We start from the raw sequence: 12,803 nt of genomic DNA, 5'->3' as shown, positions 1-12,803 counted from the left end.
AATTAAGACATCAAAGCTTGCAGTGGCCCAGTTTCCGTCTAGAGCCATATCTAAAATTGAAATTGTTTTCCCCAGAATGCGGTCGCTGGCCTTTTTTGTGTTTGTTGATAATTGTGTTTAAGTACGTTGGCAATGCGATTCTATTTGGGATGGGCTCTCCTCGCTATTGTTGAGCTTATCTGCTCCTCCTGAACGAAAGTGTCCCACATGTAATGGAGTTAAGAGTGGATTAGGGCCACTTCGAGAAAGCGGCCAGAATCTTTCATTGCTAGAAAGCCCCCATCCTTCTCCTTCTCCTTCCCCCCTCTCTTTCTCTGATTCTCCACCACTTTGTAATTCCAACACTTTCATCTGTTTCTGTCCCACAGCGGCACACTTTGTATGCAGGTTGGATGCTTGGGTAGCCAGCGTTACGGTTATTTCAGCTCAGTCTATCTCATTTGAATCAGGAGCTATAGCAATTTTAGGACAATGTACATGTATAACATTATGACTGCCACAAGATAGGATGTTTTTGGGTTTTTTTGTAATGTATCTTCATTGCCTTCTGGCCAATTCAGCCACTTTAATAGCTGTATAAGAACAGGTAACAGCTGTTTCTGTTGGCAGTGACAGTTTTAATACTGTATGTACAGTGCAGTAATTACAGCCTTTATCTAACATGTGCTCTCAGTCAAATTTGCTACAACAGGTGGTACCGCAGCTACATAAATAGCTCAACAGGAATTGACAGTTGTTTATTAATTCCTATTTCTGTTTGTACCGTTTACATTGTAATATTTGAGCAGAGACTTGTTCAGTTATTTCAGTTGCGGCTATGATGACAAGTGAATTTAAGAAGCAAAACAGGATGGGCAGGATGGGCTTGCCCTGCTTAAAGGTACCCACCTGTTTCAAAATGTCAGTGTTTGGTAAGCAGTGATGGTAATAACAGAGTCGCTACTAATGGCGTTACTTTTTTAGTAACGAATAATCAAACAAAATGAGTGTTTCCAACAGTACAACACTGTTACAGTTACTGACAATAGAACCCAGCTGATAACTGCTCACAAAGGAGATGGAGCCACGACATCCAAGCAGATCAAGCTTCATCACTTCATCACTTCATCACTTCAGTTACATGTGTAGAACAGTGTCCTTAACATTATTGTGACTCTAAATTAAGGTTGATCCTCAATATTTTTGCAGTTTTCTTTATATAGTTTTGCAAAATTTAACACTGTGCAGGATGCAGCCTGCTTTTGTCATAATAGGGCGAAGCCCCATTCCTTGCTGGTTCAGACGTATATGGTGGTTGTTGTTGTTGTTGTCATGTTGTCGTCGTTTTGCATCAGATTTTTCACTCTCTGGCATAACTTGGAGTGGTTAGCTACATTACATTTTGTACATCTTTCATCAAAACTACCAAAAAATGTATTGTTTTATACATTAGGCACTCGATATGTTTCCAAGCTGTGAGCAGTTAACTCTGACTCCTCACATCACTGAGACAGAGGAGGCTTCTCGCTGTTGCTCAGCAAACAGTGGAGAACAGTGGTTTGATGTGAGAGCTCGCCTCAGAGGTTAAAGATGGTGGCACTGCCCTGTGGTTGTGAGGCGCGGCACTTGTGATTAGCCGTGATTTGAGTCAGACGGCGTGTGCCACTTACTCTTAACACTCGGATGACTTGCCGTTTTCAGGAGCAGTTAACTGGAACGAGGTCATAGCTCAGCCTTGTTTCTACTTAACCGCCCAGGACACTGCCTATGTTAACCACACATTGCTTAGGCATGGACACACACTCACTGACCTCACTAATTTTGCATACATCCGGATGCAAACAAAAAGCAAGAAAAAGCACCGTAGCTGCTATGCATTATTTGTTTTAGTGTTCTTCTTTGATTCTGTCCTCATTACAAGAAGAGCTTGTTCCAGGTGGAAATCAGGATGAACTGCTCTCCTTGTTCCTTCAGACTTGTGTTTTCCAGTGAGAAATTGTTAAAATGAAAAACAGTGAGGTTTAACCACCCTCTACATCAAAGATGTAAATGACAACATGATGAAAGCTGGGGACAGAATGAACAAAAGTCCCTTTCTTACAGGCATCTTGCATCCTGCAAAAAGCCAAAACCACATGTAAAGAGAGAGACTGTCCTTTATCATCAGCCAATTCTTACATCTTAAACAACAGTACTTCCCCTTCAGCTCTGTCCCATGTATCCAGACACACTGAAATACTGTTTCAATGCTTTTTTTTTATTGTGGTTCCTTTTCAGTGCATCCTGCTTATCTGTTTTTTTTTCACAAGGTTTTTAAAATAAGAGTTGTTATGACGCAAAACACATGCTTTGTCTTAGAAGTCGCTGGTTTTTGTCATTGTATGACCTGTCATCTTTTTTGTGGAGTTATATGAAGGGAGAGGTTGCGAGATATATCTTCTTGGTATTTGGACCAGTTGTGGGGGTCGCAGACCGCAGCCATGCTCATTAGAATCAGACCCATCAGTGGTTGTGTTGAAGGATCGAATTCACCGACGAGACCGTACCGCGATCACAAACACCGCAATCCTGCGAGCAGCTGGAAGGGATTACATGCGATGGTTGGAACACATTTAACACTTCCAATGACAATGGCGAGAATTGTCTGGCTGTTGTTTCCTTTGGGGAAAAAAAAGGTTCTTTATCATTGGACTACTGCTGGCTTCCACTTTCCATTTTTGTGGCCCAGTCTGTATCCCTCTGGCTTCTGCGCTCTCCCACTGAAACCTCCCCGAGAATCCTAAACTAACAACAGGCCTCTCTGGTGTCTCACAGAAGGCCTTGAAAATACATATAAAGCTTGAGTGTTTCTGGAATCAAACACAGAAAAAGAAACATTAATGTGAAAAAGGTGTAAATGTTTTACAAGAAATGGAACACGCACTTAATAAGTTCAAAATGAGCGGCGACGGTGATGTCATGTGCCACTTTTGAGTACGTCGTGTTCAGGCAAGAGTCGCTAGGAGACCGAAGCACAACACACAGGAGAAAAGAAGGAGAAAGCGAGAGACCTCAGCCTCTTCCTGTGTGGGAGTAATAAAGGTCTATTCCGCTGCTCAGGGCTTTGAAGGACTTTGCTGTATATTCACTCTGCATGACATCATAATTATATGTCCGCACAAAGGAGCAGTGTGCAGGGTCCCGGAGGAACAGTTAAGGCTCTCTAATGTCAATCAACCCACAAATGGATTGAGGATTTTTTTTTTTTCAAAGCTGTCTCCAGGTAGCAATTAAAGGCAGTTTGAGAGGTCTGTATTTTCCTCTAGTTCTGTTAATTCACAGAAGTGTAACTAATGTGCAGATTACATGTAGCCGTTCACTTGAAGTTATGAGTTTCTCTTAAAGATTTCATTGCAACTGTTAATTTTTTGACTGTTTTTGGTTCACATTTAGTGTCCCAGCACTTTGGGGGCCATGTGTCCTTTACTTTCCTGGAAGGCTTTTATTTTGAAATATTCAGAAAGTGAATAATACAGAAATTCAAGCAGATTCTGACTTTTTTTTTAATGCATACTACAGTATGTGTTGTGACAACACCTAAAGCTGAGTGTGTGTTCTGACTTGTTTAAGGGGTGCGCCACACAGGAGATGAGCCATTTTAGCTATAAGGGATGGGAAGAGCAACATTAGTTTTAAGTTTCACAGACTACCCTCCTAATGCAAACTGTAGACGTTTGTGGTTTGAATGCCTCAGAGGTGCACATTTTTTTTTAAAGCTTGAAATAATCCCCTTAGGGCTTTAATTTCATCTGCTGGTGTGATGTTACAGCAACTCTACACTGTCTGTGGACAGACATGTACACTGAGGCATGTCTGAAGTGTAATGACACTTACTGTATGACTAATTCTAATTTGTCACTGCTCAGACACCTGCAGAAAGTATATTTGCAGACACATTTTTCTTTGTTACTGCTCTCTAATTGGCTTCTTAAAGCTTCAGTGTAGAACTTTTTTCACCCCCTTCTTGCAGTGAGGGTAGTTGCACACACAGACAATGAGCTGTCAGTCAAACCAGAGAAATCTCTTCCCCTTTAGAGAACATATATTTGTTAGTTTCCAGAAAAAAATAAAAGTAGTGAACTAGGTTAATGTGACACGCTAGCACCCAAGTAAAAACATTAGCTGCTTACTAAGCTGTTTGTAGATTTTTCATCCCATTATTTGCTGGATGTTGGACAGTGAAAACACATTAGAATGACCTGCAGGATATAATTGATCCAAACCAAACTATATTCAGCAATGGTTTGACACATAAATCCCCTTTGAATTACTGCAGGATTATGATTTGGCAAAAGGAATACCGCTCGGGTTCATTTTCTCTTTAGCCCACTAGAGGACACTTAGAAAGCTATGATGGATTACTTGATGATAATGGAAGCATAAAGAATTAATCACCACACTGGCTCTCATCTTGACAGTAAAAATACTACTTGATCCATGTCTAAGTGTATGTAAGACGATGAAGAACGACTTGCTAGAGGACATACCAGTGGAAACCGTAACTAAATGCTCACAGGACTGGGAAAAGGGAACACTAATCGATTAGTGCAAGACAATGGACATGAATGGTCGGTTAATTGCTGGAGTACTTACTAATAGACAATGGAAATGCTGTCACTGAATGCCACTGTCACAGACTTGAACTTTGAACCTTTGAACTGTTTTTCCTCCACAAGTTATGTGTGCATTGCTGCTCGCTGTTTCCTCACAAAGGCAGGAAAATGGACAGTTGTAGGTTCAGTGTGGTTGGGGTTTGTCTGACTTCTATGTCATCTATTTGGTGGAGGCATCCCTTACATGCATTTGTTGTTTCCAAGGTGGTAATTCTGCTTCGACACATACACAGTCTATTTTAGTTGTCCACCTTGTCTGCAGTTGCTTAGCTAATGTCCATGTGGACACAATGTACTGGTAGATGTCACATTGTGAATGGGTAAAGGGTAATACAAGCATAGGTGTTAAGTTTTTGTTGCTGCGTTGTTTTTTTTTTTTGTTTTTTTTTTAAATAAAGACATTTCCAAGTGACCCCAAACTTTTGAACGGTTGTGTACATAGTGAGTTGTATAGGGAGGATACTGTTAGCGTGAGAGGAGAGTGACTTGTTGCTCCTCTGCGGCACCCACCGGAGCATAACTGTTTCCTAAAAAACACCTTACACGCTCAGACACACACACAAAGTCACAAGGACAAAGTCACATTATGTCGGCACACATGAAATCCAAAAACAAATGCACACACATTAAAAATACACTGATGCACGCATGCCACAGCTCCACCCCTTTGCACACACACACATTCCCACAGATGCCAAAAACACTTAAGAAAACACGTGCCCAAGTACTGCCACGCTGAGGTGACACAACAGCTGAAAGTCACTCTGCGTATTCCCACTTCACTGCTGCCAGGCTCGCCGCTTTCATGCCAGTGATAGTCTTAATATCCTTTTTTCCCTCTGTTACAAAAGTTTCTGTCAAAACACACACACACTCTCTCTCTCACACACACAGTGCTGGCAGTGCTTCCAGTGATTCATTTTATCTGTTGTGGCACAGCATGGGGTGAGTGTTGGAAACCTCTGAGCTGTCTAGAATAATGTCTGCTTCTACTAAATTCTCTCCACTGGGAGAGCAGAGAGAGCGTTTTATTTGAGCTGAGTGACAACAATTGTGGAGCAATTTTACACTAAGACATACTTAGGAAGGATGTATTAAGACTTTATTAATGGTTGATAAATAATGTATGCATTCATTTAATGGGGCATTTAAACTAAAGCTATGTTGTCAACCATGTGAGGAATTTTAATTCTCTTACAGGCTTGGATTAATATAATGAAAGACAGAGCTAATTAAATGTTTTAATGTTAAGAGTTTTTATAAATATAAATGTGTATTTTTATTCCTTCAGCATACAAGACAATCCTGTACAATGTTCTTTTTAATTAAATCTTGATAAGGCAGCTAGAAAATTACAGTTAAGCATTTTGGTTGTTATGCATTGACTGTATAAGTAGCTCTAAAAACTAAGTTTAAAGGAAGTGCATAAAGTTTTGAGCCACCTAGTGGTGAGATAGAAGATTGCAACTATCTGAATTGTCCAATTGTTTCCAAGTGTGCACATATTAGTATGGCCTCCAATTAAAATTAATTTGTTGCTTCTGGGCTACTGTAGAAACATGTCAGTGCAAGACTGACTGTGGAAAAAGTCGCACCCCCCCTCACATAGATTCCTGTAAGTCTAATACACTAGCTTTTTGACATTATGAAATCATTGTTAAATGAAGGTAAAAAAGTGTTAATAGATTTCAGGTGCAAACATATTCGCATCACACATGCTCTGCTTGCTTTCGTGCCGTCTAATCCTGGCTCTGACTCAAATAATTTACACTTACATGACGGACCTATTTGGAGACGACCCTGAAGTTCATCCGCAAATAACTGCACGATAAACTGTTCTCTCTGTGTTGTTTACATGCTCACACCCTTGCCTGTTTACAACGAGTGTGAGTTCAGACCGGTGTCGTTCAAACTGAAATACAAAATTCATCCCTATGGTCTGTCTTCCTGTGAATATTCCCCCGAAGGCAACAGAAAAGCCGGGTCCATTAACACACCTCCCTGTGTGAAACATGACCACCTATCTCTGTTGATGCATGTCCAGATAAGTCTCTGACACACACACACACATACACACAGCCCAGTGAGGAGAAGAAAGTTCTCACTCATTCCTCCCATACTTTGTGGGACTGCTCAGATAAGTTTGCTTTCAGGAGGAAGTGATTGTCACAAGGTGTCAGAGGTGAAAGGGGACTTCACCTCTGGGGTTATCATTACATCATGACCCAATTCCAGAGGTTTCCTCACCTCTCTTGCAGCTTGTTAGGCCTTGTCTCCTGTCAGCAGCAGATTTGTCTCCTGTCCTCTCACACTTCCTCTTAGTCTTCAATTAGCACATTTTTAGTTAGATGTCCTGAACAGTGAAATAAAATTAAAAATTAGATTGTAAAGTAGAGCACTGTATTCATGGTCATGTTATGCTGCTATGTAATAGAAAACCTTGTGAAGAAAATTGTAAGGGCGTTTTTTAAAAGAATACTGTGAAGATTACTTTCTTTGTGTTAAGAAAGGTGCCCTTGAACTAGAAAGCAACTGAAGTTCCACATGAGGGTTGTGCATTGAGGAGTGTTGTGCTCGGATTTGATGTCTCCTTTTGAAGTGTCTTTATGGGAAACTCTGTGCTCTGACTCTCCAAGTCGAACTAAGCCCATCTTAAGCAGGGGCCTCCACTGTCTTCAGTTCTTCTTTCCTTTTTTGTCCTCTCTTGACTTGAGGGGTGATTCACCTTTTTATATATATATATTTTTCACCAGCGTGTCAGGCTCACTAATAATTCAAAGGATCTAATCTGCTGACAATAATATTTTTCCCATTAAAAGGAATTAGGGATGAATAAGACTTTTATGTGTTTTTCTTGGGTATTGTTACAACAATGGCCAGTGTTAGAAACACTTTGCATCATCTCACATGGTGGAAACATGAGTTCATCCACCACTGCACCAGAGATGAAAGTGAACACTTAGTTCCTATGAAGACAAAAGGCCTGTTGCTGTAGAGTGATTGTCTACCATGTGTAAGGTTTGCGTCCCCGGTTGATCCCTGACCACAGGCCCATGGGTAAGTTGAAATTGTATGAGTAGAAAAGTACCTATAAAAACAGCCGTACAACTTCATTACTGTTGGCACAAAATGACAACTCAAGGTGAGCTTGTCTAGCTGGGAACAGCCTTGCTAAGCCACTTCTCTTTGATAACAGAAATGCAGTAGTCTCTGCACTTCTGTGGCCCCATGTATCATCCAGCAGAGATGCTAAAGTAATAAAGTAGGACTATTTCACTGTTGTATATAAGTATTAAACAGCTGGATCTGTACTTTATTGGAGTATATTTTTTTGTCTCCTACTTCTACTTTTACTTCACTACATAATTTTGATAAGTTGAATACTTTTACTTAGATACATTTCCTAAGAGCAGAATCATTACTTACAGACCTACAGACAATCTGTGCATCACCGAGGCTTAATGAGCACCGAGGCTTAATAGTGCGTTGCTGACCCACGATTAAGCGGCAGTGTTTGTGTTGTTATTCAATGAGACAGATGCCTCATGCCTGTGTGCTCTTATAATCTCTCAATAATGTGCTAGTTCAGTTAATTAGCAATGCTAGCGATGCTGTTTGTGCTACATTGTTGATTCATGTTGATTCTTTATAACTATAAAATAGATTTTTAATTAAGTAATAAGAAAGACTGCTCCACTGTATGCGCTGTATGTTATGGTGCATGTGGAGGTTTTATTATTTACATTTTTGGTAGGGTATCTGTACTGTTACTCAGATATGGGTCTTACATCCCGGTCATCCAGGGACATTAGAGAGTAGGATGGAATTGAGAAGCAGCTAGCTGTGGTTCATTTTTTTAGCTTTGAGGATTTGGGCTAGGGTTAAAGTTTTTGGATAATTTACATGAACACTGCTTCCCCTTAAATGCTTCCTTTGTTTCTCTTGGGATGGCTAAATGCTGGATGCTGTATTGATTCTCTACCCCATCTAGTGGTATTCCCCAGCTGGCTGGTAAACAAGCTAACTTAAGTACATAGACATCCTACTGATTGCACTTTTATGTGACATGATGGCTTCTTTTAATTTTTTGATAAGATTCATTGTGTTAATATTCTTATTAGTAAAACCGCTTGTTTATTGTATAAATGCAGTTTATGTTATGAAACCAAACTACACAGTTAACCCTTCACTGGCAGTACAGATCAGTGTTCTGATACCAAATCAAAGCACCACTCACTTATCAGCAATTAACGGCTCCTTGTTGCTAAAACCCTGTTTGAGGAACTATTAATTTATCACCTTTAACCTCGTGTTTGAATAGTCCAGCAGCCTGCTGAAGCCGGCAGGTGGCACAGAACATATAATCACATATATCAGTTCTGTGTAGAATCTGACACCCACAAGCAGACAGAGACCCCCACTGTACTGGCTGTACCAATCGAATGTCCTCCACAACATGTTACATAACACCTGCAGCGCACAAAACCGTGTTCTTCAGCTGCCCATGTTGTACATTGTACTGCAGGGAATCTTATGTCCTACATTTCCAAGTCCTTGATGTTAAATGCCCCTCGTTTGTTTCTCTACTTCAGCTTGTAAAAGAACTTTGAATCCAAACATTATTTTTTTCCCCTCTCTCTCTCTTCTCCTTGCATGGGAGAGGATTGTCATTGGGCTTTCCCAAGGCTGTACACACACAGCTGGCATACCTCCCTGTGAAGGGTCACATGTATGTGTTGTAAAGGAGGGGGGCACATGTATTCTATTTCCAGAACCGGTCCTGAGCCACTTTAATCCCCCTGCCTTGTCTCCCATCGCCATGGACATAAGAGAAAGAAAAAAAGAAAGAAAGGACCCCCCCTAGGCTGCCCAACCCGCCATGGGGGAGCAATGTAGCTGAGATTGAGTTGCAGGTTTACTGAAAATAGATTGTGAGAGGAAGAATCTTTTCTGTCAGGCAGAGGGTTTGAAAGAGACCATCTCAGCTAAACAGACAGCTCTGTTAGTGAAGTGCTACAGGGGAAAAGAGTAGACTCAGACGTTTAACTGAGGTAAGACCTTCATTTTGTGTGTGCAGAGGCATGCAGAGATTGTCAATGTGTGCACGTGCTGCCAATGTGATACGGCTACATGCTTCCCTCAGTGTATCCGCCCCTGCATATAGTTCATATAATTATTGTTGTGCAATACAATGTGCTGTTTTTTATGTTATGCAGAATATTTTCCTTTGATATTAATAATAAATAATGTCACCTTACAGGTAGCGCTGCCATATCTTAACCTGCTCCAAGCTCTGCGTGTGTGTAAACAGAGTGTGAAGAGCCAGCCAGGGATGGGTGTGAACTTTCTTGTAGCAGAGGGATTTCTTAACCAACCAAACCCGAAACCCATCCTACATAAGCTTTCATTTTGAAATTTAACTCAGGTTCCCAAGTGAAGTTCCCATGACACTCCATATGTCACGCTGAATTCTGTGGAAGTGTGTGTAAAATGATGCAGAGGACATGTAGAATTTTCTATTTGATGTGATGGTTTGGCAGCTTGGTTTGGAATGTTTCTTTCAATGGCAGTGCGGTATACTGTGGCTCCAAGCTGTAATGCAGTGCAGACATTTTTTCTAACTTTGAAGCTATTAAAGAGGAATCAAATTTTCAAGTGTAAGGGTTTCAAAAGGTGAAATGAGATGCCAGGAGCCACAGTAGCTCGGATTGTGAGTGTATTTCAGATGCTTGTGCGGGTGTTACGCTGAGACGTATCGGCTTCGCTTTTTAACGTCGCACCTTCGTCATGTCCTCTGTGGCTCCTCATCTCCAGGAGGAGCTTTGTTGGAAGGTTTAATGAAGCATACTGAAGTAATTCCTCATATGTTGTAATATTAAAAACACATCTGGCTGCATGAGCCCATGTGACTGCTCTGCCACTTTCTCACACCTCTGTTGTGAAGCATCTGCTTGACTATATGTATAATATTACCCCCTCTTTTCCTTTCACTGTGCAAAGTCAATTTCAGTCCATTTTTTTCATGAATTGGTGCTAATGGTTAGCCTGCCTCAGTTCAATCCAGTACATTTTAGGATCATTTATATCCTGCCCTGCAACGTTTATCTTTTCTGAAAACAGCATGTAGCTAGTTATAATAATTAGCTTCCCCTTACTACTTACTTTCAGCAGGAGGCGCACAGAGGTCGCTTTCGACTGAATTTTTATCAAAGCTCTTCTACAGAGAGAGAGCCTGGCAGCAATTGAAGTTAGACTTGGGGCTGCAGTTGCACCGCTGCTAAAACAAATGCTGTCTCTTTATCCTGCTGTACTGTTAAATTTTGCAGTGGAGTTATGCTAGCACTGAACATTTGGGAGCCAGCGGGCTTGTTGAGAGCATGAATAAAAGAGTTCCTGGGGTTGAGTGGTGCAGGATCCTGCTGTGCCAGATTTAGATCTGAAACGGAGGGGAACAGAGGGGAGGAGAGAGACAAAGGGAGGGAAGGAAAATAAAAGGTGCTGCAAGCCTTGCTGACCATCTGCATCGAGTATCGGTAGTCATAATATCCTTTTCACTTTGTGCGTTTTGCATACTGTTCTGCACTCACTGCATGACATAACTCCAGTTAGATGTCACGTCCCTGTCTGTATATGTAAGCCCCCTCCATTCAGTGCTTCATGTCACCAGCTAACTGTGCCACACTGACTGATATGGTTTCGAACGGCTTTTTGACCTGTCAGCGTGTGTGTTTGTGTGTGCTGATGTTCCAGCTGAACTCTCCCATGAACTCGGTCAGCAGTACGGAGGACATTAAGCCCCCGCTGGGACTCAACGGCGTGGTGAAGGTGCCCGCCCAGCCCTCAGGCACAGCACTGTCACTCACCAAACACATCTGCGCCATCTGTGGTGACCGGTCCTCAGGTGAGTCATCTCAGAGTGCGATAACAGTCAAAAACACAGAAGAAAAGATGATTTAACTTTCTGAACCTTTAGCAGCAATGGCTGTTTGTGTGTAGTAAACCACTGCTATATACACATAGATCACAAAAAGAGAAGATATTTAGCTTCTTACAGCTTCTGAAAACCATTTTGAAATTTTTTGTCTTTGCCCTCCTGGTTGCCAAGGTGTCCTTGCGTCCAACTTGCTCTAAAAAGTGCATATTTTTTGTTTTTTCACAGGACCTTGTTAGTGTAAATGGTTTATTTTTGGCTTTTAGTCATGTGAAATAAAGTGGTTTAGAAGAAAGGCCACAATTTGAACCTTAGATTTAGTTATATTTTCTGAACATCAAACATTCAAGGACCATAAGGTGGGTTTTGAGTTTAAAATTGTCCATAATGTCCCAAATCCTTTTAAATGCCACAGTGGCTAAAATTAAACTTATTGGGAATGACTTTATAAACATTTACAACAGCTGGGGTTACACAAGATTCCATTATTACCAATTTGATATACCCAGGATGTTGCTCAAGCCTGTGCTCTAACCACCACTGAGAAACCTCCAAAGAAGATCCAAAGATGAACTTCAGTCAGAGAACAGCCCCACGGACCACTCTGGCAGAACTACATACTACAGCTCTTTGCAGTGGGAGACCAACCTGGAAGGACAACAGTCAGTGGACGTCTTCCCAAATCAGGGCTAAGTGGTAGAGAGGCCAGCAGAAAGCAGCTGCTTCTGAGGAAAAGCATGTGAGGGCAGCAGCATAAAGACACATGAAAGAAACGAAAATCATGAGGCAAGATTGTACGGTTGAATGAAACCAATTCAGCTTCTACTGAAATAGAGAAGCGCTGTGTCTGAGAGAAACCATGCATGGCCCATCACTCATGTCAGAGCACCCCCACCATGAAGCAGACAGGGAAATGAAGAGTAAAGCCTGCTTCAGAAAAGTGTAGAGTTTGACAAGTTCAGGTGAAATTATGGACACTGCAACATTCTGCACTCATTATCATTATGACAATATACACAAAGAATTGCAAAATAACGTATGTTGCTCTCTGGGATTTGAAATCAGAAAATACCATTATTGTTAATATTTGACCCTTCTCTGGCCTCTCACAGAACACGTGCTCACTCCAGGGTTCTCTTAATCATGGCCTATCATTCGCTCAGGAACTAGCTTTAACCACAGGAACATTTAACCCTTGGCTAACTGTCCCAGGAAAATGACTCACACATAGCAGACTCCTC

General features: G+C 41.3%; 1 protein-coding gene across 4 annotated transcripts in view; it reads left to right on the top strand.

Annotated features, from left to right (window-relative positions):
• rxraa (retinoid X receptor, alpha a) overlaps window positions 1–12,803 on the top strand; it is an 88,599-nt gene that overhangs the window by 56,376 nt on the left and 19,420 nt on the right. For 2 of the 4 annotated variants that reach the window (XM_028417447.1, XM_028417449.1), the window contains exon 4: window positions 11,382–11,532. In XM_028417447.1, the coding sequence (XP_028273248.1) occupies window positions 11,382–11,532 (151 nt within the window). Of the gene's footprint in view, window positions 1–11,372; window positions 11,533–12,803 lie in introns of all 4 variants that reach the window. The other 2 variants (XM_028417448.1, XM_028417446.1) reach the window with 1 other exon arrangement.

Source organism: Parambassis ranga, chromosome 12 (assembly GCF_900634625.1).
Source record: "Parambassis ranga chromosome 12, fParRan2.1, whole genome shotgun sequence".
NCBI classification, from domain to species: domain Eukaryota; kingdom Metazoa; phylum Chordata; class Actinopteri; family Ambassidae; genus Parambassis; species Parambassis ranga.
This window is presented reverse-complemented; position numbering and strand designations above follow the sequence as displayed.